The sequence below is a fragment of the Budorcas taxicolor genome, chromosome 5 (genome assembly GCF_023091745.1).
Source record: "Budorcas taxicolor isolate Tak-1 chromosome 5, Takin1.1, whole genome shotgun sequence".
NCBI lineage: Eukaryota > Metazoa > Chordata > Mammalia > Artiodactyla > Bovidae > Budorcas > Budorcas taxicolor.
Window position 1 is genome coordinate 131,671,319 of NC_068914.1, and position 27,542 is coordinate 131,698,860.

Genomic DNA, 27,542 nt, shown 5'->3' on the forward strand with positions numbered 1-27,542 from the left:
TTCCTTATTCCCATGGTATCTTTAGTACTTTTTATGTAAATTCTTTCTTGTAAGGTTTTTCTTTTGTCACAGATTTATTTGCCAGTTCCTCGAAAAAATTGTATTTTCTTACTCTATTCCTCTTTTCTTCCTGAAATCCAATACCAGCTGCTTCCTCTACTGTGTGCTAATATTAACCAGAAGAAGTTCAATTTTTCCAGACATTACCACAATGAAATAATCCATTATAGCCACTAAAAGTCTCTCCTTACTTAGGCCCAAGGATTTGATGAACCTTAGTCCCTTAATGTAATGATTACACTCTGGTAGCTTGGTAGCTGTGTATGGAAACTGTCTGAGTCAAGTTGGAGGGAATATTTTGTAACACGTGTTATCAGTAACATTCAGATAATATCATTTTCACAGTAGACTTTGGCTCAGTTATCATTTAAAAATTACTCTTGTCAAGAATTGCAAAAGGTATATATATGATCCTCTAATTAGGATGTCAGCTCAGTGATTACATTGCCAGTGAGCTGGGATTAAAATCAAGGACCACACTTGCTCCGTGCCTTGTGTCAAGTTAGTGTTTAGTAAATACTTTTCAAGTGACTTGATGAAAGATGTCATCCAAGAGCCAGTCAAGTGTTCTTCATAAATTCAAGGGAGTCATCTTTTCTACCATGTCTTCAGAAGAACTTCTAAATTCCCTGGATTCTTTTGAGGCAAGAGAGGATGATGTGTTTCTGGTTTCCTATCCAAAATCTGGTAAAGTTTATTTCAATGTATCTTTAAAATGTAGATATACAAGAATGATAATACATGTAATAAGTTTTATTAAACATTTACTTTTCAGAATTTTTCCACTGGAAATTAAAGTACCTTAAATGCTTATTTTCTTGAAAAAATTTGATTAGAAAGTCAAAAAATGTGCTTTGAGAAAATTCGATTGAAGAAATTAGAGCTTTAGCACACTTTTGTTTTGACTTTATTCACAAAGACATACAGATATTAATATATAATAAGCATAATATCTGTAACATTATAAAGTTCTTTTCATCCTTTAAGCCAGGCATAGTGATAAATAAATAGTTTTTGTTCAATTTGTACTTAATGATTGATCTGTAAATAAATAATTGTTTTCTTATGGGCTGATAAGAACAAGTGGCTAATTTATACCATATACAAACAACTATATATAAGGCTTCCACTAGACATATTTTTTAAATATGTATTTGGCTGTCCTGGATCTTAGTTGCTGCATGGGTGATATTTTTAGTTGTAGCATGAGGGATCTAGTTCCCAGACGCTAGATCTAGTTGTAGCATGAGGGAGCTGGATCTCCAGATGGAATTTGGGCCACTTACATGGGAGGCCTGGAGTCTTAACCACTGGACCACCAGGGAAGTCCCTGGACTTATTGTTGCCTATAAATTGGCATTTTCCATTAGCTGCCAGGAGGTCCCCTTCAGTAGCACAAAACTGTGTAATCTCTCTTCTTATCAGAATAAATCAGTATATTTAATTAAAACAATGCAAATATCATTACTATATAGTTATATTTATATGACTATTATACATATTTAAGACTATTAATATCATAATCTAAAGTAGTCTTAAATTTAAAACATAATGTTAGAGCACTGTTTAAATATTTATTCAACTATACATTTGTTCATCTTGTATCTAACTGGAATTATGAGATAAATGGAAACTAAGCCTTGTTTAAACCAATTTGGAACATTGCTTTCAAATTAGCAAAACATCCTCCCCACCCAAACTTTTACTTCTCTGCTCCAGTTCTCTGTAGTCTACACCACTGGAGCATATCCTCCTTTGCTTTCGGTAAGATAAAGTGGTATCTCTTCCAGACTTCCTGGTAGTAAATTTGCATCTCCTTGATGTTTGGATATAGCATTCCTTCATTGTTCAAATGCTTTGTTTGCACAACTGCTCTGTATTTGCATGCAGACAAAAACAAGATTCCATGTCTGTATTCAGCAGGGAGCTAGGGAGATAGACATGAATACAACTTTATTTTGATGTGTGCTGCTTCCGAGAGACAGAGAGGGTGAGCAATTAGAAGCGGGAACTGGGGACTCAGAAGGCAGTTTTTAGAAGAGCAAGATGCATGAGCTTGCAGCACCAGCAGGAATCATGAATGAAAAGATCTGTGTCTTTGTGAATTGGAGAAGATGCTAGTAGTGAGGGGTAATGTGGATTTCAGGGGTATTTCAGGCTGAGGAAACAGCATATACAGTTTTCATTACTCTTCACGATCTTTAAAATGTGATTCTTCCTGCAAAGGGAACTAACATCTCAAATGTTCCAACAGGTTTATCTGTGTGTCGAGGTGATAACTATTTATAATAAAACTAATGTAGTCATTGCTTTTATAACCTCTTGTCCATTTTCTATATTCATTTTGAGTATCATCTGATTTAAAATGCATTTCATTTTATTTTCTTATGAAGGCACTCACTGGATTGCAAAAATCATTGAGAACATTCCCAATGCTAGAATTACCCTAACACCTCCTATTGAATTGGGAGACATTTCTAAATTCGAAGAACTAAAAACGTACTGTGAGACGAGAGTTATTCCAACGCATTTGAGCTACAGCATGCTACCAATGAATATTAAACAGAAACAATGCAAGGTAAGTTCAATGGTTAAGGACAGAGGCTCAGGGGTACACAAAACTGAACTTGGATTCTTGCTGTGTTGCTTTCAAGCTGTGTGACCTTTGAAAACTGCTGATGTTCTCTGAGTTTTGGTGTCCTCAGTTAACAGAAGGATAACAGTATTCATGTCACGAAGTGTGATGAACATTAAACAAGAAAATGAGTATATAGGTATTACCACAGTATTTGGCTCATAAAAATCTGAGTATGACATTAGTATGTCAACTGTAATTATGCTAGATGATGTCTTATTCTATTCTGAATCTAGTTTGAGTCATTTTCTTTAAATATTGATGTCCAGAGAAAGAAAACTGCCTTAATAATATTATTTTAATTGTTTTATCTCTCATTTTTGCAAAACATTATATGGGAAAGAATAAAAAGTAAAATGTAATATATAACTCTGAAGAATAGTTATTTCAAGCCATTTTTAAAGTCCTCACATTATTATTTTAAAAGTTACTTCTAATTTTAAAAGTTGTCTTTCTATTTTCATGCATTTCTTATTAAACTTTGTTTTCATGGAGAATATAGGATCAGAAAAAAAAGAGGATAAAATTTGTAAAGCAAAGGCAAGACACAAGTGTCCACTGTAAACAATTTCCCAGTAATGATGCCTTTTAAACAATGTCAGTCATATTCTTAAAAATAAATAAATAAATAAACCTACCAAATGTCCATACATCAAAGCAGATCTTCCAATGATGATAACTCTATGACCATAATGTCTCCATGTATACTATCAACTCTCCGGTTCAAATAAAACTAACACAGGAGAGGTAGATGTCATGGAGTTTGTGTTTATCCCAAGCAAAGCTATCAGAAAAGGTGAAAGCATACTAAGCTGATTACAGCTTGACTCAATTGAGCATTTTCATTTCAAATAGACTAAGAGAGAGAGAGATTTGGATAGAAAAGGAGTCTGGTACACTTAACAACCTTTCAGTTCAGTTAAGTTAGGAAGCACAGTCATGTCTCACTCTTTGCGACCCCGTGAATTGCAGCACGCCAGGCCTCCCTGTCCATCACCAACTCCCAGAGTTCACTCAAACTCATGTCCATCGAGTCAGCATTGCCATTCAGCCATCTCATCCTCTGTCGCCCCCTCCTCCTCCTGCCCCCAATCCCTCCCAGCATCAAGGTCTTTTCCAATGAGGCAACTCTTTGCACGAGGTAGCCAAAGTATTGGAGTTTCAGCTTTAGCATCAGTCCTTCCAATGAACACCCAGGACTGATCTCCTTTAGAATGGACTGGTTGGATCCCCTTGCAGTCCAAGGGACTCTCAAGAGTCTTCTCCAACACCACAGTTCAAAAGCATCAATTCTTCACCACTCAGCTTTCTTTACAGTCCAGCTCTCACATCCATACATGACCACTGGAAAAACCATAGCCTTGACTAGACAGACCTTTGTTGGCAAAGTAATGTCTCTGCTTTTCAATATATTGTCTGGGTTGGTCATAACTTTCCTTCCAAGGAGTAAGCGTCTTTTAATTTCATGGGTGCAATCACCATCTGCAGTGATTTTAGAGCCCCCCAAAATAAAGTCTGATACTGTTTCCACTGTTTCCCCATGTATTTCCCATGAACTGATGGGACCAGATTCCATGATCTTAGTTTTCTGAATGCTGAGCTTTAAGCCAACTTTTTCACTCTCCTCTTTCACTTTCATCAAGAGGCTTTTGAGTTCCTCTTCACTTTCTGCCATAAGGGTGGTGTCATCTGCATATCTGAGGTTATTGATATTTCTCCTGGCAATCTTGATTCCAGCTTGTGCTTCTTTCAGCCCAGCATTTCTCATGATGTACTCTGCACAGAAGTTAAATAAGCAGGGTGACAATATACAGCCTTGAGGTACTCCTTTTCCTACTTGGAACCAGTCTGTTGTTCCATGTCCAGTTCTAACTGTGGCTTCCTGACCTGAATACAGGTTTCTCCAGAGGCAGGTCAGGTGGTCTGGTATTCCCATCTCTCAGAATTTCCCACAGTTTATTGTGATCCACACAGTCAAAGGCTTTGGCATAGTCAATAAAGCAGAAATAGATGTTTTTCTGGACTCTCTTGATTTTTTTGATGATCCAGCAGATGTTGACAATTTGATCTCTGGTTCCTCTGTCTTTTCTAAAACCAGCTTGAACATCTGGAAGTTCACGGTTCACATATTGCTGAAGCCTGGCTTGGAGAATTTTGAGCATCACTTGACTAGTGTGTGAGATGAGTGCAATTGTGTGGTAGTTTGAGCATTCTTTGGCATTGCCTTTCTTTGGGATTGGAATGAAAACTGACCTTTTCCAGTCCTGTGGCCACTGCTGAGTTTTCCAAATTGGTGGGCATATTGAATGCAACACTTTCACAGCATCATCTTTCAGGATTTGAAATAGCTCAACTGGAATTCCATCACCTCCACTAGCTTTGTTCATAGTGATGCTTTCTAAGGCCCACTTGACTTCACATTCCAGGATGTCTGGCTCTAGGATAGTGATCACACCATCGTGATTATCTTGGTCGTGAAGATCTTTTTTGTACAGTTCTTCTGTGTATTCTTGCCACCCCTTCTTAATATCGTCTGCTTCTGTTAGGTCCCTACCATTTCTGTCCTTTGTCAAGCCCATCTTTGCATGAATTGTTCCCTTGGTATCTCTAATTTTCTTGAAGAGATCTCTAGTCTTTCCCATTCTATTGTTTTCCTCTATTTCTTTGCATTGATCACTGAGGAAGGCTTTCTTATCTCTCCTTGCTATTCTTTGGAACTCTGCATTCAGATGCTTATATCTTTCCTTTTCTCCTTTGCTTTTCACTTCTCTTCTTTTCACAGCTATTTGTAAGGCCTCCTCAGACAGCTATTTTGCTTTTTTGCATTTCTTTTTCATGCAATAACACTGATAACAAATGCCACCAGAGATTAAGTTGTGCTTTATAAAAGTTACAACAGTGACAAGCATATCTATTTTTCCTCTTATGAGCAAAGAAGCCAAAACTCAGAAAAGGGGTGTGTGTGTGTGTGTTTGTGTGTGCATGCTCAGTTGCTTAAGATGTGTCTGACTGTTTGCACCCCATGGACAGTGGCCTGCCAAGCTCCTCTGCAATGGGATTCTCCAGGCAAGAATACTGGAGTGGGGTGCCATGCCCTTCTCCAGGATTATAGCTGGGTTTTTTAAAACCACCACAGTAACACTACAGCCTGAAGGTATGATCCTTTCTTTGCCACCCTTTAATGGGGACTGAGACTGTCTGGTTGTCCCTGGAATGCCAAGGCAATGACCTGTCTTCTGTTGCTGATGGCTGAGCCCCAAGAGCTTGGAGGATGGGCAAGCCTTAACTACCCATGTAGCGCTGGACAGATAGTAAGTGCCTCCTCCCATTGTTCTCTATCAGCTCTCAACCCTCCTTGGCCCCCTACATTTTCTTCCTAACATTTGCCTCTCCTTTTGAATGTTTCCAAACTTTCTTACATGAGATTTATATTTTCAGCCCATTTCACACCGTGTATGTGCTCAGTTGTATCTGACTCTTGCGACCCCATGGACTGTCGCCCACCAGGGCTTATCTGTCCATGGAATTCTCCAGGCAAGAATACTGGAGTGGGTTGCCATTTCCTTCTCCACAGATCTTGTCAGACCAGAGATTGAACCTGCATCTCTTGTGTCTCCTGCATTGGCAGGCAAGTTTTTTACCACTGTGTCACATGATATTTAGTTAATATTAAATTTTTTAAATAAATTTTTAAGTAAATTTAACTTTTTAAATATTCAGTTAATATTTAATTTTTTCTCCAGAGTACTATTTTACCTTCTGTTCATATTTCTTAACCTCCCCCTAATAATTTTTATAATTTCTTAGGAGACATTCATAATGTGTGTGTGTATGTGTAATTGACATATAACAGTATGTTAGTTTCAGATGTATGACATAGTGATTTTGTATATGTATACGCACCGCACTATTTAACATTCTTCATTGCACATGAACACCTTCTCTTAACCTTTTTTGGTGAAATATGTGTTAATGGGTTGCACTATCCCTCCCACTAGATCATACTGATATGTAACTTTAAGGAAGAGTTCTTCAAAGTCCCTAAAAAATTATTCTCTTTATCAAAAAATAAAGTCTTCAACTGGATGTCTAAGGCTTACAATTCTGCCATTTATTCCTTCTTGCTAAAGCGGTGGATTTTTAAACTATGGTGTCTGGGCCTTGAGGTCCTGTGAATCTGCCCAGGAAGCCTATGCAATTAGAGGAAGCCCGAGTTGTGGTGTTCTTCCATGATTATCTCTTGGGACAAAGAGAAGATAACTGTGGGAGTAAAGGTGGCTCTTCATTCCTGCGTGTCGTGGTCTTTGTGTATCTTTCAAGTAAAGAGGAGCAGGTGCTGTTAATGAGGGTCACAATACCTGGACTATGAACACAGTAGGGAAAGATAGTTATGTATAAAAAATGACTCAGTAAACACTTCCTTATCTAAGTCAAATATGTCCTCCCTGATATTCAATTAAAGAGCAACTTAGAATATCTGGTACTCATGCAATGGTGACCTTGACTGGGGACAGTCCTATTACCGCCAGGCTTCTCACATTTGCTTCCAGAGGTTTTTATATGCTCCTATGGCTCTGCCGTCCCTGGGATTCACCAGGCAAGAACACTGGAGTGTAGTTTTCTGTATTTCACTATTGTAACCCTCATAACACTGCACTGTCAAAAGTGGATTTAATTATCCATTTCCTTCACTTGCCTGGGTCAGGAAATCCCCTAGAGGAGGAAATGGCAACCCACTCCCAGTATTCTTGCCTGGAAAATTCTGTGGACAGAAGAGCCTGGCGGGCTACAGTCCATGGGGTCGCAAAGAGTCAGACATGACCGAGCGTGTGCACCACACACACACACACACACACACACACACACACACATCACTTGAGTGCAAGTTTTGAGAGGGCAGGAATCATTTCTGTCTTGCTCATTATTCTATTCCTCAGCTCTGGAACAATTTTGCACACTAGCTGACATACAATAGTAAAAGCTGCTCAGTCGTGTCCGACTCTTTGTGACCCCATGGACTATACAGTCTATGGAATTCTCCAGGCCAGAATACTGGAGTGGGTAGCCGTTCCCTTCTCCAGAGGATCTTCCCAACCCAGGAATTGAACCCAGGTCTCCTGCATTATAGGCAGATCCTTCACCAGCTGAGCCAGACATACAATAGGTATTAAATAAATATTTATTGAATCAAATTAAATTGCAGTTGCAGTATTTGTATAAATTGGCAAGGTATCTCAGACTCCTTACTCTTTAGCTGATTAAATTGTAGAAAAAGGAATTCCAGAACATTATTCTTTCTAGAAATATGGATAATTTGTAAGAAATCTTTTTGTACGTAAATCATGTTTTGTCATATATCGACATTAAAATATTAATCTTGTCCTTCACCTGAGGAGGACTTTCTCAAGTCTACCCCTGAAAAGATAGGACCAAATTTTAGCACATAAATTCAAAAAGTCTGGTCAGTGGGCCAGCAGTGTCAACATCTCCTGGGAGCTTGCTACAAATGTACAATGCCAGGCCGCATCCTGGAACTTCTGAGTGAGAATCTGCATTTTAACAAGATCCCCTGATGATTTTTATGCACCTGCAGTTTTGAGACACTCTGGTATCTAAGTCTGTATTTAATAATCAGCTGAAGCTACCAAAAAGTGTGACTTGCACAGGTAAGTGTGGCTGCTACTTTTTCATAAGAAATGTTTTGTCTTGGGGCTGCTGCTGCTGCTAAGTCGCTGCAGTCGTGTCCGACTCTGTGCAACCCCATAGACGGCAGCCCACCAGGCTCTGCCATCCCTGGGATTCTCCAGGCAAGAACACTGGAGTGGGTTGCCATTTCCTTCTCCAATGCATGAAAGTGAAAAGTGAAAGTGTCGCTCAGTCATGTCGACTCTTCGTGTGTCTTGGGGCATGTCTTGGGGCTACTTCCATACAAAAATAAATTGATTTTTTTTTAACAGATTATCTACATCATTAGGAATCCAAAAGATATAGCTGTTTCATTCTTCCACTACTACAGGGATAACCCTAATCTCCCTAGCATTGAAACCTGGCATGAATTTTTTGAGCTGTTCCTAAAAGGAGATGGTAAGTATAACAGTGATTTTTATTCATAATATACAGAGAATATCTTCACTCAAGATGAAAACACTTTCAGAAATATATTTGAATAGATTATTCTTTTGCTTCTTCTATGCAAATTCTTTCTCACTTTGTTTCTTCATAGTTTTTCTTATCACCAAGGGGTAGAACACATTAGCAATAACTTGTTAGCTGGTTTTCATCTTCAGAAACAGAAATTAATTCTGATCAAGCATTATTTTCATATACCCTCAGTCTGTTCCCTGCAGTAATTATTCACTGATTGAAGTACACTGAAACCTAGACAGGTAGCTTGAAACATGCCTTATATATACCTGCATGGAAAATAAATCATGTCAAACAGTACATTCACACACTCCCAACCCCTCAGGTATAACACATGTGAAACAATTTGCCATCTTGACACTTGGAAGAAAGTAATTTATTCTGAAAACACCTCAGTGATGCATTATTTGTTGAGCTGCACAGCACATGTTGGGCCTGCCACCATGCATGACCCTTGGATTTATTCTTTTTTCCCTGACCAATGGTGTCTGGAGCACTTAAAAAAACTCTTTTAAATTCCCAGGGCTTTGATTAAACAAAAATAATATAGTAAGAAGATAAAGAATCCAAAAGAGACACAATTTAGAAATGGTATATTCCTTGAGGATCTTCTCTCTCACTTGGCTTAATTACTAATTTCACTATTTTACTTGCGAATTGTCAAGCTTTTGCTTGTTAATTTAAGAGAGTCCACAGCAAGAGTAACCTTAACATGAGGACATGGGAAACTCACCAGAAACAAGGTTTAATATTTTGGTTTGTGATAATTGCTATGGAAGAACATATTATGCTCACACTGTTTCAACTCCTCTTTCTTTTTTGTTCCCTATCTATTAGCACATATTTGGTAGAATCATCAAATTTCAGAAATGACAGGTATAGTAAAGGTCATCTGTCATGTTAAACACCCACCTGATGTTTGAAGCACCTTTACAACACCCCCATTTACAACACCCCCCCCCAAAACTATAGAGGCTAAGTTTGAACTTCTTAACCTTGACAAGTTCATACCCCTTACTAATACCCCAAAGCAACACATTCAGTATTGGTATCGCTAAGATGTTTTAAAAAATCTTCCCATGTGATATAGATTGTGCACATACCATGTGATACAGACACTTGTTAGGTACTCTGCAAACACAATCTCATTTCATCCTCACTAGAAAACACATAAACACATTACAGGTGAGGAGAATGAAGACTTTGGTAGGCCAAATACCTTTCCCATAGATGCATAAATAATAAGGAGGAGAGCTGATACTTAAACGTCAAATCCAAAAATCTTTGCTCTGACCACTATGTCATAACTCATCTGGAAAAAAAAAAAAAACCTACCCCTCTGATCATTAATTCATCTTTCACCTGATAGCTCTCTAAATATTTGAAGATTGTTAGCATGCCTCACTCTGCCTCAATTCCATTTTTGGAATAAGCAGAGTTTAAATACACAAATTATTTTTGAAAAACAGATCTTGAGTCTGCATTTCTTTAAGAAAAGAAAAGCTATGTTCATCTCCAACTTTATAGACTGTGGTTCACCACCTCTGTCACCATTACATGAGGGCTCATTTGGCAACATCTCTATCATTTTGCAGTGGTTATATGTATGTGACTGTGTTCCAAGGATGTTCTTCACTTTTTGAGGAGAGGGTTACTTCTCTTGCAAAATGACATGATGTAGTAGAAAAAACAAGCTATGGAGACAGTAGAACTAGGATCAAGTCCTGACTATTTTTATTCCATATGTAACTTTGCACAACTAGCTTAGCTGTTCTGAGGTTCAGACTCCTAACATAGAATAGGATTTTTAAAATTATCTATTTTGTAGAATTATTTAGAGGCTAAAGTTTGTTGTAGAAATCTATTCCCTTATTCTATTAGACATAGACATTTAAACACACAAAGACTCACATAGTTTCACATTAGGGTGGAAATGTTACAAGTAGATATTTACCTAGAAAGATTAATTTATAGCTGAGGCATCAAAATACCCTGGACCCAACTCCAAACCATAAATATAAATACACATGATATGAGCAGATAGGATAGTGGAGATATACATAACTACACATTTATCTAATCATTAAATTTTCTCTTTCAGTTTATAAATACACTTTAGGTTTTCAAATTACATAATAACTATACATTGTGTTCTGGCAATATCCCAACAGATTAATATCTCAATGCAATATTAGTATTTTACTTTTTTCCCCTACAGCCCCTTCTCCAGTTTTATATTAGAACTTTATATTTCCTAGGCTATTTCATCTAGGCAAGTTTCATTTTCGACAGTTAACTGTCATCAGAGTGCTTTCTAGAAACTAGTAACCAAGAGCCTCATTATAACAGGATATAAGAGTGGGGTACAAGGTTTGCAGAAAATGTGGGAGGTTTGAAATAGCTGAGGTGAAGAATAAGAGAATGTGTTAATGCAGAACAAATAGTTTTGCTGGGCAAACTTGGGGCCTTTAAGGTTGGAAAAATGAATTTGCAGTGCTATAAACAGAGCTGTGTAAATTTTCCAGCAGAACTCAGCAGCAAAGAAAGAAGAAAAGAAGAGGAATTGCTTCATTTAAACACTGGGTGTTTTTTGATGATTGAAATAAACAGTAAAGGGGCAAAAAAGTTGACGGTATTGGCAAGTCAATTGTTGAGGGGATAAATAAAAGCAAGAAAATGAAGAGAAAAAAAAAAAAAAAGGTCAGAGTAAAGGGGATTGTAAAAGCTACCCATTAAGGTTTTGCTCTAAAATCAGAATCTTCAGTAACTGTAGGAGAGAGATTGGAAGGTTGATTTCTGACTGAGACAAGGATGGAAAGAGCAGTATATTGAAAAACATGAGTCCCAGTGGAGCTTGGATTCTTTAGGAGGGAGAAGTTCTAGAAGTTGGTAGGAAGCAGTGAAATTTATGACTCACTCTCCAGACCCTAAGACACCTGGATTGGTTGAGAAAGAACTTCTATTCGGGAGCATTTTAGCAGAGTGAGTAATTTTGGATAGCAGAAGGACCATCCTGGCATATTTTAAGGCCAGGAAGAGGTAGAATAATTCTATATTACGTGAAGAATGTGCAGAAAAACATTTCCCATTAAGGAAGATTCCAAATGTGTTTTGGAAACTGTATTTTCTTTAAAGCCAGAGGTCTACAAATGACCTAGACAATGAGGATTCTGATTAAAATATAAACTAAAACTGTAATTTCCTATATTAGTAACAACGCCACAGGCAGCCAATTTCTTTAGATTCTTTTGGCTGGCTTACATCCTTTTGGAACAAGGTAGAGAATGAATTGATTAGTAAATAGTAGAATAGCTGGCTCTCAAATTATAATCAGGCTATTATGCAAAGTTGATTCTTAAATCTATGTGGGGCATGTTGGAATACGCTTCCTATAGAAAAACCATAATGGACAAGGTCAATTACACCTAATCACTGGGTGTGACACTGGGTCTGTGTCCCTTCTCAGCTTCTTGGTAATAGAAGTATAGGCTCTCCTGACAGTACTGGGAGCTTTCATAGCCTCAGCAACTCTGTTGTTGTTGTTTAGGCACTAAGTCGTGTCTGACTCTGTGACTCCCTGGACTGAAGCTTGCCAGGCTCCTCTGTCCATGGCATTCCCCAGGCAAGCATACTGGAGTGGGTTGCCATTTCCTTCTCCGTGGGATCTTACTGACCCAGGGATTGAATCCATGTCTCCTGCACTGGAGGCCAATTGTTTACCTCTGAACCACCTGGGAAGCCCAGCAACTCTAGGAGGTGACATTAATCACCAGGGCTGGACTGTAGCTGCTGGGAAGAGGGGGTGAGACAGATTGAATCTGTAAGCATAGTTTAGGATTCCAGGGACTTCCTAAGTTTGAGAGAAAATCAATCTTCCTCCTACATGTGTTCTGTGCCTAGGAAAAGATTGGCCATTCTTAGCAGATAAACTATTATCACTGATATGGTAATTTGGGTAATTCTAAGATAAAGTATTATGTAAGAGAAAGTATTATGTAAGTCACTGAAATAGCAATGAGATTGCTAATAACTGAAGATTGTATCAGGGAAGCTCTTCTTAGCACCATTATTATTACACAGTCTTCAGGGTCCATGGAGTAGAAAATTGAGCTGATACTCTAATGATACCATTGTAGTCTTGGAAATTCTTGCTTTAAAAATAGATTATAGTTATTTTTTTTTTTTTTGCCCTTTGCTCCTCATGAGCTGAAGCTATGAAAAATTGCAATTAGCTTAGAGTTTGTTGTACTTCAATTTAATCAAAGATTTAATGTTCTAAATGTATATCATACTGTCTGGCAGACACTAATAGCTTAATAAATGTTGACTAAATGAATTTGTGGTCAGCAAATCTTCAGGAAATTGCTAGTAATATAGCTCTTTTAGGATTGAGGCATTGTGCGTGCTTAGTCACTCAGTCATGTCTGACCCTCTGTGACCCCATGGACTATATAGCCCCACTAGGATCCTCTGTCCATGGGTTTTTTCAGGGAAGAATACTGGAATGGATTGCCATTTCCTCCTCCAGGGAATCTTCCCAACCCAGGGATCAAACCCGCATCTCCTGTGTATCCTGCATTGCAGGTGGATTCTTTACCCACTGAGCCACTGGGGAAGCCAAGACTGAGCCAGTATTAAATCTTTGGATGATAAGGAAATGTTGACAAAAATTAATCAGTAGTCTATCTAAGAAAAAATGGAAAATTTTACTTAATTCAACCTGAGGATTAAAACCGAGGAGACAGACTCTCGGAAAGCTCTGAGGACTGTTCCACCTGCTCGAGGTCAAAGCACAGTTATATAAGTTCTGAGACAGGGATCATATGTCAAATGATGTGTAATAGAAAGTTTACATGGTCCAGATCTAAATGTACAAAGTGAGTCTTGAATCATCATGACTCTTGAATCTTCATACAAGATTAAGAAGGAACATTGTCTCCTAAGGATATCTGGTTAATACAGAGGCATGATACCCTCTAAATGGGAGAGAGAAAGCCCAAACAGGCAAACTTTGATGTTTAAAGTTTTCTTCTCTTACCATAAAATATGAGCTTTATTTCACCAATGTCCTGCTTTTGATCATTATTTTTTAATGGCTATTATGTGAACATGTATCTTTTTCTTTTCTTTGAACTTTTAAATTTTGTATTGCTAAATTTTGTAATATAGCCAATTAATGTTGTAATAGTTTGAAGTGAACAGTGAAAGGACTCAGCCATACATATACATGTATCCATTCTCCCCCAAACCCCCTCCCATCCAGGCTGCCACATAACATAGACCAGAGTTCCATGTATTATACAGTAGGTCCTTGCTGGTTATCCATTTTAAACATAGCAATATATACATGACCATCTCAAGTTCCCTAACTATCCCTTCCCCCTGACAACCATAAGTTCATTCTCTAAGTCTGTGAGTCTTGACCATTAATTTTTTGATAGAAAGCATTAGGTGATCAAATATTTAGTCCCTTGATGCTAGGGTAGTTGCTTACCTAGTCTGAGTCCACTGTGTCCCTTGATATCAAATCTTAATAACCTGATTCTGTTTTTTCTTTTAGGAGGTTGTACTTGTAAGATAAATGGCAAAGGGAAATAGTCAATTCTCAGTTGTCCATAGTACTTAATGCCAACTTTTTCCTTGCGTGTGCATCCATGTGTATGTTCATTACTTTTTAAAGAGCTGTAGATATGAAAAACAGTTTCAAGTTGTTTAGATATTATTAACTTCATAGGAGTTGATGATAACTTTATAAGTTACACAAACAGTAGTCAAAATTGCCAATAGGAGTAATTACTATGTCATTAGTAAAGACTAAAGCCAAAACCCTTCCTAGACCATACCATTTTCCTAGTATTTTCCTTAGATCAGGAAAAGGATCTTTTACAGGGGAAAATTGATTCTTTGGGTGTCATAAGACAAGATACATTAGAAGACTCATCAGTTATAAAAACCCAATATTCAGTATTATAGCATGTTTCTCCCTGAGAAGGAGTTACAATATCCAGGACCATGCAATCCTGCAGGGCCACTTTTCTCATTGTGGAAACTTCCAAACTGAGCAAGCCAATGGCTTGATTACTATCATTCAGAGCTTGCTGAGTAAATTTCATTAAAGCCTCTATGTGATTAATGATATCTTCCCTTCCAAGTGAAGGAAAGAGAATCACAGTCAAATGGTCATACCATTGGAAAGCTGATCAATGCTTTAATGCCTGCATGCTTGCATTAAAGGCAGATTGACAGGGGCTGTTTCCAAGACTTCCTATAGGTGACCTTGAGCCCAGGGGAAATCAATTGTGCATCTTCTTAACCAACCAAAGGAAGGCCAAGCCCAAAACTTGTTCCATAAATCCACTGCTTTCCAACATGTAATCATCTAGTGTAAAGGAGTACTTACAACCAGGTTCAGAACAAGTGTCACTAATTGGCCGGGTAGTAGGGTCTCACTCAGTGATATTGGCAGTAGCATTAGCTTGCATAGTACTGGAGTCTCTTTCTCCTAAAGTAAAATTTGTAAGAGCCATCCAGCTAGAACCTTGGAGAAGAGAAAGCCACCAGGGTAAACTAGGAGTATTGGACATAGGCAGTTGGCCACAAACCCAGCAACTGGATTGATTTTTTTGAAACTTGCAAACAGTTGAGTCCAAGGAAGAAATATATTTGGTTCATAAGTAAAAGAATGAACAACTATCAAAGTAATTAGTATATCAACCTGGTGTGGCATCTTGGTTTAGCTGCCTACTTCAGATGTTGTCTTCTCATCCTGGTCTTGTAGTGATGGTCTTAGGCAGGTGTCAGAAATAGGATCTGCAGTTCTTTCAGGAGAGGAGGGCTGATTGGGTCCCTTCCATCATGACTATCAATGTTCCTTTACCTGACTTTTCCAGATGCATAATGTCCCAGTTACAGGTCATGGGGCATCTGTTCTTCATCCTAAAATGGATTACTGTGATAGTAAGTTTCAGAAACAATCTTTATGGTAATATAGCAAGAAGGAGCCATCTGAGAAGTAAATCTTAGGTAGTAAATACAAAAAACCTTAATGACAACAACAGTAGAAATTAATGGCCCATTAAACATGATATTTTTTCTCTCTACTAAAGTAATTACCCTCATTTCTACCAAACATAGCCAAATTAAGACTAAATTATTTGCAAAATAAGTCTATTTTAATAAACTTGGCCTGATTATTTACATAAGTGTAATTGATCATACCTGTCCTTTTAAGGTGACTCTGCTAGAACTCTTTATAAAGAATCTCAAATTGAAGCTATTTTGGAATTGTGAATCCTTTGGGGACTTCTGCATACCAATTAAAATAGGTGGAATATTTTAGGATGGGAGCTCTCTGAGCTAAACTGCTTCAGTCATGTCTGACTTTTTGCAAGCCCGTGGTCGATAGACTGCCAGGCCCCTCTGTCCAGAGGATTATCCTAGACTATGGGATTATCCAGGCAAGAATACAGGAGTGGATGGTCATGCTCTCCTCCAGGGGATCTTCCATACTTAAAGTAAGTCTTTACAATTCAAAGGATAGGATAGGAGTTCTCTAAGTCTGTACAATTCAGAGGATCCAAGAAATTAGCCCTAACCCTACAAATATTTCCCCCTGCTAACTTAATTTTTAGAAAAGAGAAAGTAAACCTTGCAGGCAGGGATCCAGAAGACTGACTGACATGGTAAAAAACTGATGTTCTACAGGCTTTTCCTAATCGTGCCCACAAAACTCAGTTTTGGAATGACAAAAAGAGCCCCATCTTCATCATTTCAGGGCAGGTTTTCTTTTAATTCACAATTAAATAAACACTTGCAAGCATACATATACTCAGCTGGTATCCCCACAGGTGGCTGTCCATTTGGGAGCTATTTGGCCTTTGAGGCACAGTTTCCTGTTATGAGCTTGACACCCTAATTTATTTATGACATATGATCTGATTAATTTTCTGAGGACGGTGTGATGAATTGGATGCATGCTGCTTCTGAGTCTAGCTCTCCAAAGTGGGTCAGTTCAACTTTTACATGTGTCTCAGTTTTCTCCTCAATAGTCTAAAGTCACCGTCTACAAGATGACCCATCTTTTTGTCATGTGTCCCTGGAAGAGTAATATTTACTTAATGGTTGTAGTGGGGTTCCCTTGCTCTTTGGAGCTGAATAATTCTGTCTCTCATTTTACTAGCAAATGGTTTGTTTAAAACATACATCACCACCTTTTTTTTTTTTTTTTTCAATTTAAGTCAAATATAACAAAAACCCAGCCACCTACATTTTCCTGAGCTCCCTGCTCAAAGCCCCCTGTGGTCCCTTCCCCCAAAGTGCACTGGAATGCCTTAAGATTCCAAGTCTCAGTGAAGTAAAAAACAACTCCAATAACGTTTTTAGGATTATCACTTAAAAGCAATGAGATCTGGATAGCAGGAGAATGCACCAGAACATCTGAACTGTACCAAGAAGCCAGAGGGGCTCAATGTGTCCACACGGATACCAAGTATAGGTTCAGGTAGGTTCCAGATACTTTCTGGTGTCCTGCCAGCTACACCATGCATATTGAGGAAATATTGATCAACAGTCAATCTAAGAAGTGGAAATTTTCATTCAAGCCAGCCTGAAGATTATCACTCATGAGACAATTATTTCAGAAAGCTCTGATGACTATTTTGACCCTTAGAGGTCAAAGCACAGTTTTGAAACCAAGGATTATATGTCAAATTAGGTATTATTGACAGTTGACACGATCCAGATCTACAGATACAGAGTGAGTGGTGGGTTATGAGCCATCATAACCCCTTTAAGGGGGAAAATTATTTCCTAAGGAGTTGTGACCCTTTATATGTTTAAGAAGGAATGTGCCACCTAAGGAGGCCAGGTGAGTGGAGATGCACAATATATTCTAAAGGGAAGGGAGAAGAGCCAAATGGACAGAGAAAGCATTTTATGTTAAAATTTTTGTCTTGTCATAAAAACTGAATTTTATCTCATCAGAGGCATGGAAATATGTATATGTAGTATTTTGTCTATTTATTTATTTTAAATATTCATTTGGTGGCACTAGTAGTAAAGAGTCTTCTCGCCAATGCAGGAGACGCAAAAGATGTGGATTCTATCCTTGGGTCAGAAAGATCCCCTAGAGTAAGAAATGGCAATCCACTCCAGTATTCGTACCCAAAATAGTCCATGGACAAGAGGAGCCTGGCCGGCTACAGTCCATGGGGTTACAAAGATTCAAACACACCTGAGCACATAGTCACTTATTTTTAATGTTTATTAATTTATTTGGCTGCATCAGGTTTAGCTGAGGCACATGGAATCTTTGTGATGTCATCGTGCAGAATCTTACATTACCCGCCCCCCAAACTCTCTACTTGCAGAGTGTGAGTTCGGTAGGAGTGGAGCACAGGCTTCGTTGCTCTGAGGCATGTGGAATCTTAGTTGCCCAACCAGTGATCAAACCCCTGCCCCCTGCATTGCAAGGCGTATTCCTAACTGCTGAACCACCAGGGAAGTCCCATATGTAGTATTTTAAATGACTATATTTTATGCTTTAGATTGTCAAGCTAGTCAACTTTTCTGTGGTGAGAAGTTGCTCACTGTTTTCAATCATCACTTAGAGGTTATTTTGCATGATAATATTTTACCTTCAAGCCTTAAGAGATTTTTAAGGCTGTCAATTTAACAAAACAGTAAAGAGAGCATATCAACTACAGAGAAATCCCTGAGACTGTGTTTTTCAGCCTTGAACTGTGAATAGAATTTTTTGAGGAAGTTTGTCTGGTTTTTGTATTAAGAATTTATCATTATGAAACTCATGTCACTTTACAGGAAGAAAAGGATAAATTCTCATTTTTTTTCCCCTATTTCTCCCAAGATCCAAAGTAAATATCAGAACACAATTCTTGGGAAAAAATGTATCTTTCTAGTTCTGCTGTCACTTCTGATGATAAAAGAATATTTACTGGAAATAAGAAAAAAAAAAACCCACAGCCTAATTAAAAGAAGTGACCACCCAGCTTCATTTCACAATAGTGTATTTATTAATAGTTAAAATGGTGAAACTGAGCTCTCTGAAGGAAAACTCTTTCAGTCCAGAGTCTAGTATGTGTGTAGCTTACACTGACTACTTCACTGAAGTGGGAAGAACCCAGGGATGCAAAGCTATAATGTTTAATGAAAGCTTTTTAACACAACAACTCACTTTTCTTCTAGTTGTATATGGATCCTGGTTTGATCACGTTTTAAGCTGGGAAGAACACAAAAATGCTAAGAACATTTTAATTATATTCTATGAGGAGATGAAGAAAGTAAGTCTTTTCTGCCATTTCAACAATGAAAGTTTAAGTAAAATTAAAACAGGAAATCAATCAATGAATCCCATTTTCAGATTTCAGAGAATGAATTTGATATTTTGATGAGTTACGCTTTGTGTATATTTATTTATTTGCTGTTTGCTCAGGATCCTTCTAAAAACATAAGGAAAATAGCTACTTTCTTCGGTTTAAACATGACTGACAGTGAGATTAATCAGATTGTTTGGAAAACATCATTCACTGAAATGAAAAATAATACAGCCAAAGAAAACTGTGATCCAAATCACACCATCTGTGCCCTCACTTCTAACAGGAACCTGGTATTTAGGAAAGGTAAGTCAGAGATGAGATGCTTTGCCTGGATTTATATTCAGAAGTAGTTACATTTTGCCATTTTTAATGTCTTGTTTGAGCTTTGTTCACTCCATACCTTGCACAGCGGATTGTGCATTGTTATCCCTCAGTGAAGGTTTATTAAGTGAAATTCTTGAGCTACATTCTTTCCAGATGTTGAAATTCCCAGGCCCAGTTAGGAACCAACTGAGAGACAGACACAGGTGTCAAACAGATGGAAATGATAAAGCAACTTGAAGAATGTGCTTCAGGTCTGCAGCCTAGTGTGACTGCTCATAATGGATCCTGAATTTTACAAACACGTTCACTTAGTCGTAGCCACTCCAAGGTAGTCGTGACCCCTGCTGGCACAGGACACTCAGAGTGTGGTACAGAGCGGTACTTGACACATGTTTTCTCTAGGAGAGAAAAAAGAGCTGATGGATGTGACCAGGCCATTTTTCCAACCTCACCAATCAAACAACTTGCCCTGCAGAGAAGAGGTGGAGAGAAAAGCTGGGATCATTCTCTGGGGATATTCCTCTGCCTGGAAGCACAGAGTGCACATGTGCTCAGTCGTGTCTGATTCGTGTCGACCCCATGGACTGTAGCCCACTAGGCTCCTTTGTCCATGGAATTTTCCAGTCAAGAATACTCAAGTGGGTTGCCATTTTCTGCTCCAGGGGATCTTCTTGACCTAGGGGTCAAACCCTCATCTCTTGTGTCTCCTGCATTGGTAGGTAGATTCTTTACCACTGAACCACCAGGGAAGCCAGAAACACAGAGAGAAGGAAATAAACCTCCATGAATTGCTAACGTTTTACTTAGAAACAGTTTGGGTACATCTGGATATAGAAGTATTTTGAAATCCTTGTGTATTATACTCCAGATCTGGGGAGAAAATGTTTTCACATTTTTCATATTTTTCATAACTTACAAAAACAAAATTCTTTGCATCTATATACTCAGGTTTCTTACTAAAACACACACATTTATTTGTTCTTTGCCTCAACTGTGTATGTTGTTTAGTCACTAAAGTCGTGTCTGACTCTTTACAACCCCATGAACAGTAGCCCACCAGGCTCCTCTGTCCATGATATTTCCCTGACAAGAATACTGCGTGGGTTGCCATTTCCTTCCCCAGAGGATCATCCTGATCCAGAGATTGAAACCGGGTCTCCTGAATTGCAGGCAAATTCTTTTACCACCAAACGTATCAGTTCAGTTCAGTTCAGTTCAGTCGCTCGGTCGAGTCTGACTCTGCGACCCCATGAATTGCAGCACGCCAGGCCTCCCTGTCCATCACCAACTCCCGGAGTTCACTCAAACTCATGTCCATCGAGTTGGTGATGCCATCCAGCCATTTCATCCTCTGTAATCCCCTTCTCCTCCCGCCCCCAATCCCTCCCAGCATCAGGGTCTTTTCCAATGAGTCAACTTTTCGCATGAGGTGGCCAAAGTATTGAAGTTTCAGCTTTAGCATCAGTCCTTCCAAAGAACACCCAGGACTGATCTCCTTTAGAATGGACCGGTTGGATCTCCTTGTAGTCCAAGGGACTCTCAAGAGTCTTCTCCAACACCACAGTTCAAAAGCATCAATTCTTCATCCATACATGACCACTGGAAAAACCATAGCCTTGACTAGACAGACCTTTGTTGGCAAAGTAATGTCTCTGCTTTTCAATATATTGTCTGGGTTTGTCATAACTTTCCTTCCAAGGAGTAATTCCATCTTTTAATTTCATGGTTGCAATCACCATCTGCAGTGATTTTGGAGCCCCAAAAAATAAAGTCAGTCACTGTTTCCACTGTTTCTCCATCTATTTCCCATGAAGTGATGGGACCAGATGCCATGATCTTCATTTTCTGAATGTTGAGCTTTAAGCCAACTTTTTCACTCTCTTCTTTCACTTTCATCAAGAGGCTTTTGAGTTCCTCCTCACTTTCTGCCATAAGGGTGGTGTCATCTGCATATCTTAGGTGATTGATATTTCTCCCAGCAATCTTGATTCCAGCTTGTGCTCTTCCAGCCCAGCATTTCTCATGATGTACTCTGCATAGAGGTTAAATAAGCAGGGTGACAATATACAGCCTTGACGTGCTCCTTTTCCTATTTGGAACCAGTCTGTTATTCCATATCCAGTTCTAATTGTTGCTTCCTGACCTGCATACAGATTTCTCAAGAGGCAGGTCAGGTGGTCTGGTATTCCCATCTCTTGAAGAATTTTCCACAATTTGTTGTGATCCACACAGTCAAAGGCTTTGGCATAGTTGATAAAGCAGAAATAGATGTTTTTCTGGAACTCCCTCGCTTTTTTGATGATCCAGCAGATGTTGGCAATTTGATCTCTGGTTCTTCTGCTTTTTCTAAAACCAGCTTGAACATCTGGAAGTTCACGGTTCCCGTATTGCTGAAGCCTGGCTTGGAGAATTTTGGGCATTACTTTACTAGTGTGTGAGATGAGTGCAATTGTGTGGTCATTGGAGCATTCTTTGGCATTGCCTTTCTTAGAGATTGGAATGAAAACTGACCTTTTCCAGTCCTGTGGCCACTGCTGAGTTTTCCAAATTTGCTGGCATATTGAGTGCAGCACTTTCACAGCATCATCTTTCAGGATTTGAAATAGCTCAACTGGAATGCCATCACCTCCACTAGCTTTGTTTGTAGTGATGCTTCCTAAGGCCCACTTGACTTCACATTCCAGGATGTTGGCCAACTCATGTGTTGATAGACCAGATACTGCTTTAACTTTACAGATTACTTTTGTTCTCTTGGGTGGTTCATTTAAAAATTTCCTTAGAGTTGCAAAAATGAGGACTAGGAGAAAGGAATATTTATTTACCAATATTTACTAATAAACTATTTTTGAATGTTTATCAAATGTTTATTAATAAAATACTTCCTAAAAAATTTACCTAATATTTATTAATAAACTGTCAGGTTTATTAATTGAATAGATTTCAATGATTGGATAAAATACTGACCTGTCATTCAGTAGATCATAATCTGGATAGTAATATAAGGTAATGGCAACTATATAGTAAAATATTAGCAAATGTGAAGCTATATGGGTAAAGGAGAAAATGTTTGCCTAGCAAAATAGGTGAAGAGATCAGATCTGAAACTGAGAGCATATGCAAGATTTTACTAAGAAAATGCCAGGAGGAAATACATTCCATCAAGAGACAACATCAAGAAGAAAATCTCAGAAGCACCATGGAATTAGATGGTATCTACTAGAAGGAGCAGGTAGTGCCATGTGCTAAAGTGGTGGTCGTTGTTCAGTTGCTCAGTGGAGTCCCACTCGTTGCAATCCCATGCACCCAGACACCCCTGTCCTTCATCCACTCCTGGAGTTTCCTCAAACTTATGTCCATTGAGCCAGTGATGACATCCAACCATCTCTTCCTCTGACATCCCCCCTCCTCCTGCCTCAATCTTTCCCAGCATCAGGGTCTTTTCCAATGAGTTGACTCTTCGCATCAGGTGGCAAAAGTAATGGAGCTTCAGCTTCAGCATCAGTCCTTCCAATGAAAGTTCAGGGTAGATTTCCTTTAAGATTGACTGGTTTGATCTCCTTGCACTCCACAGGACTCTAAAGTGATAGATGATACATAAAGCAGAATGAGAGAGAGAAATATTATGGCCAGAGAGTAAAATCTCTGATGGACACTGTGAGGTCTGTTTGCTGTTTTAAGAATGGACCTGACATAGTCAGACCTGTTTGCTATAAAATTAAATAGAACCAGAGTAGAAAATTGATTAGAATAAAGTGAAAGCAGAAGCAGAAAGTGCAATTAAGAAGTTGTTGTAAGAGTGCAGGTAAGAAACATTGAGGGTTACAATTTGGGTAGTGGCAGTGAGCCACTGATGGGTGCTGCTCGGCTGAGAAGTCAGTTTAGGAGCCATCACCAGACTGTGGAATTAGGTAAAATTGTTCAGGGTAAGTGGGAGGAACTAGTGAAGAAAGGGTAGAAGGGGGAAATCCTAAGAACCCTGACATCAGCAGCCCAAGACAAGCCAAGAAAAGAGATCAGCCAGAATTAGTAGAAAGAAAAATCAGGGTCAAACATGACCATTTGTTCACCATTTGTGAATTCTGAGAAATAAGTTTCCAGCAGTGGAGATGAAAACCACATTGAGGTGGAGGTTAAAGAGATAAGAGATTAAATAAGAGAAGCAGAAGTGAAAGACCACTCTTAAGCAGAAGAATGGAGGACAGTATTGGAAAGATATCGAAGCAGGGTAGGGAGAAGGGTTAGAAGGAAAGAGGAAGAGATGATAAAGGGAAGACAGAACATAGAAAGGGATGCATGAAGAAAAGAGTAGAGAGAAACAGGAAGGCACTCGGAGGGTCCATGGTAAAGAGAATGCTGAAAAATGAGGACGTTCTGATCCTTAGTCCAGCACTTCTGTTGACGTCTTTTATCTTTGCCCTTTGAGATCTGATTAGCAATACTCAGTATTCACATGGCTTATCCTGCAAGCTTGAGAAATTTTACTCCAATAAGTTAATCTCTGACTTGCCAACTAGTGACCCTAGAAAATATCACCAGGTGAAACCATATCAACATAACTGTAACTAGCAACAGTAATTCTAACCCCTTTAAATTCTCCCTAAAAGTGGTTTCCTTATTTCATATTTAAACAAACAAACAAACAAACCACAGGTAACAGTGGAAACAGCCTCTCTGAAACTAGTCCCCCTGAAGGCCAATTAGGAAATTAGAATTATAGGAGGAATTATACACAAGGATGGGTCAATAGAGACCACTCACTTCATTTCTTGAATGGCTGGATGGAGAGGGAGTGAGTGGGGAATCCATCCTTTGAAAATAATCATTTCAACCAAATGACTAAAATTATTGATTCAGATTCCGTGGTGAACAGAGCCATTCCTTACTTTTCAGAGGGGAATTTGTGTCTGCAGTTGTCTTTGAAGTCAGAAATGGAGCTGATATTCTAGAAAATTACTATGGTGGCCACAGTGATCAGGTGATAAGGAAGGGTACAGAGTAGTTCACATAAGTGTCAGAAGTCCAAAGGCCCATACAAACTAAAACTTAGGGGCAATATTACGGAAGAACAGAAATATATATGGACAGGATGCATGTTGCAATATTGCTTATAATAATGAAAACCCTGGATGCACTTTAATGGCACTTAATATATTTAATCAGAAATTTAAATCTATTAAGTTACATTCATATTTATGATGGAGTCACCAAAACGAGAAATGCTAAATGAAGAATAGCCAGTGTTACTGAGCACGTATTCTATGCCAGGAACATTATTTGAATTATCTAAAACTTTGCAACAGACTTTTAGAATGCTGCTCATGTGATTTTATTGAGACACCAGGCATCTGAATAACTTATCCAATATCATACCACCAGTAGTTGGCAGAGTCAAGATTAGAATCCAAATGGTATTATTCTACTCAGGATAACCTTCATTGTAGGTATACAAATAGTAATATTGGAAGATGGTCAAAGTATAATGAGAAAAGTAGGTTATAATTGTATGATTTTAAATGCAGTTTATATGCTTATATATGTTTGCAAAGAAAAGCATCTAGAAGAATGCATGCTAACCAATTTATCAGCCGTGTGAACTAGGTGTATTTTCTTGATTTTTATCTTCTTTTGCTTATAGATATGTATTTTCTGAAACCTATATATTATTCTTTAAATATTTTTTATTTAAAAAAGTAAAAGAAAGAGTAAAAGAATAAATCAGAAACCAAGCGCACAGAAGTCAGGTCAAATGTAAAAAGAAAGATGATAATGTTACAGGTGAATTAATAAAAGAAGCCAGAAAGGAGAGCCAAGAAGGATGAAAGAATATTGAGTAAATTGATAGTATTAACACTGCTTTTCTAAGAGCCAGGCACCTTAATCTCATGAAGTTGACCTTGTGCCCCAACTGATGATGTGTTTCAGAAGCAATACCATTTCCTGACTCTGGGATCTTCTATCTCTGATATGACTCTCTTTCCTTTTTCTTCTCCCCCAAACAGAAGAGTTCCACTTTACTTCTTAAACTCAATCTTCTGAGCCAGGAATCAACAACACCAAAAATTTCTTAGGTTGCTACCTGTTTCTTTGCTGTAGGTGACATTGTCTGACATTCAGTCAAGCCATGGGTTTTGAACACACCATGTGGTCAGCACCTGACTCAGTACTACAGGATTACACATGAACAATGCATTACTGTCCCTAACTTGACAGAGTGGATACGCTAGTTGGAGAGAAAAGATTATAGAGAATAACCTAAGACAGTCTGTGTACATGCATGCTAAGTTACTTCAGTTGTGTTTGACTCTGCGCGGCCCTATGGACTGTAGCCTGCCAGGTTCCTCCATCCATGGGATTCTCCAGGCAAGAATACTGGAGTGGGTTGCATGTCCTCCTCCAGGGGATCTTCCCAACCCAGGGATCAAACCCATGTCTCTTATCTCACCTGCACTGGTGGGCAGGTTCTTTACCAATAGCACCACCTGGGAAGCCCAAGACAGTCTGTAATGAAGGAATAAAGAGATGTATTTTGAGCTCCAGTGCACCTAGACTAGACCCCAGGGATGAAGCCTGGGGCCAAAGTTACAAAAGACCATGATCCCCCAGGTCAAGGATTGACGTTTGGTGTAGTGTGTGTGATGGAGGTGAGAAAGGCAGTCTTATGGGGTTGATGCAGTGGCCAAGGCTTTGAGGGTGACTCCAACAATCAGGAGAGGCCAAAAGACCATGTGACGTGTATGTCTTATTTCGATTTCAGGACACCTTATATTGAAAGTAAGGGTGTCATACAAGTAACTTGGTATTTGTGTTTTTAACTCTCTGTAACCAATTTTGTAAGAGAAAATTTCCTAAAATGAGACCAGTGAACCACCCCTATGGTATGTTATCAGCCCCATTACGACTGCAGAGGTGAAGAGGTAGAAAAATAAATGAAGTATCATTGCGTCCACTTTGTCTGCTTTCTGTTTGTATTAAATTTAGGTGAGATCCTTCTTTGCCTGCTATATTAAAACCTAGGGTATTTATATATTTATATATTCCTTTCCAAGAAATAACTTTTCAAGCTATACAAATTAATATGCAATTACTGAAGAAATTAGAAATAACAGACAAGCAAGTGAAGAAAAGAATAGTTCCCTACCATCTTAGCAGCAAGAGATAAAATTACTCACATTTTCATATGAATCTGACAGCTTCCTTTTGTACATACTATACATTTAAATTGGTTCTCGTCTGATTTATTTCTGATTTTTTTCAGGGGCAGTGGGTGATTGGATAAACTACTTCACTTCAAAGCAGAAGAGAGTATTTGATGAACTATTCACAGAGAAAATGAAGCATAGTGAACTAGCAAAACACTTTGGAGATTACTCTTAATATAAATGGGAAATGAAGCCAATTTCCATTTTATGCAAGGCAATGCTTGGGGAATACATAAATATTTTTCACCAGTGTGGAAAGCAGATATTTCTTGCAGTGAAAAACAGACACCTTATGAAAGTGTCATGTGTGAGAGACAATTATCAGCCTATTTGGGGACAGATAATTACTAATAAAAGGAAGTATACAATTTTTGCATGGCTGAATTATATGTCTGCTTTCAGGATGTTCATAAGACAAGGAGATTACTTTTATTTAGAGATAAAATATTACTGTGGGTGTTCTATAAGCTGCATTAATGTAGAGCAAAAGAGGTATGGGGTTAACCAAAATAATGAATGTCTGAGAAGAAATTATTTTCTGCCTATTTAGACCATCATGACCTCTAGACAAACATTTTTTATTTCAATATTCCCCAGTGTCTGTGTAAAAATGTTCTCCAGTGTCATACAATGACAAGCATCATTTTATTAAGGAGAGAACTCTTAATAGATTATATTAAATGATAGTCTGGTATATGAGTGAGGATGAAGAATGAAAAATATTCTTTAGCTTTAAATTCATACTGGCTTGACATTCCAGTATTTTCTTTATCTTTAATAAAGTCAAATTACAAAATGTCTTACTTTTCAGTTTTGAAAGGTATGTTTCCTTGAATTATTTATTAT

At 38.3% G+C, this 27,542-nt stretch overlaps 1 protein-coding gene across 1 annotated transcript; it reads left to right on the forward strand.

Moving 5' to 3' along the window:
- Nucleotides 1-602: 602 nt before the first annotated feature.
- LOC128049010 (sulfotransferase 6B1-like) lies at nucleotides 603-26,871 on the forward strand. The gene is made up of 6 exons (XM_052641513.1): nucleotides 603-747; nucleotides 2,454-2,638; nucleotides 8,653-8,779; nucleotides 19,043-19,137; nucleotides 19,290-19,476; nucleotides 26,753-26,871. Exons 1-6 carry the CDS (start codon nucleotides 603-605, stop codon nucleotides 26,869-26,871), a joined length of 858 nt encoding a protein of 285 aa, XP_052497473.1.
- The last annotated feature ends 671 nt before the right edge of the window (nucleotides 26,872-27,542 follow it).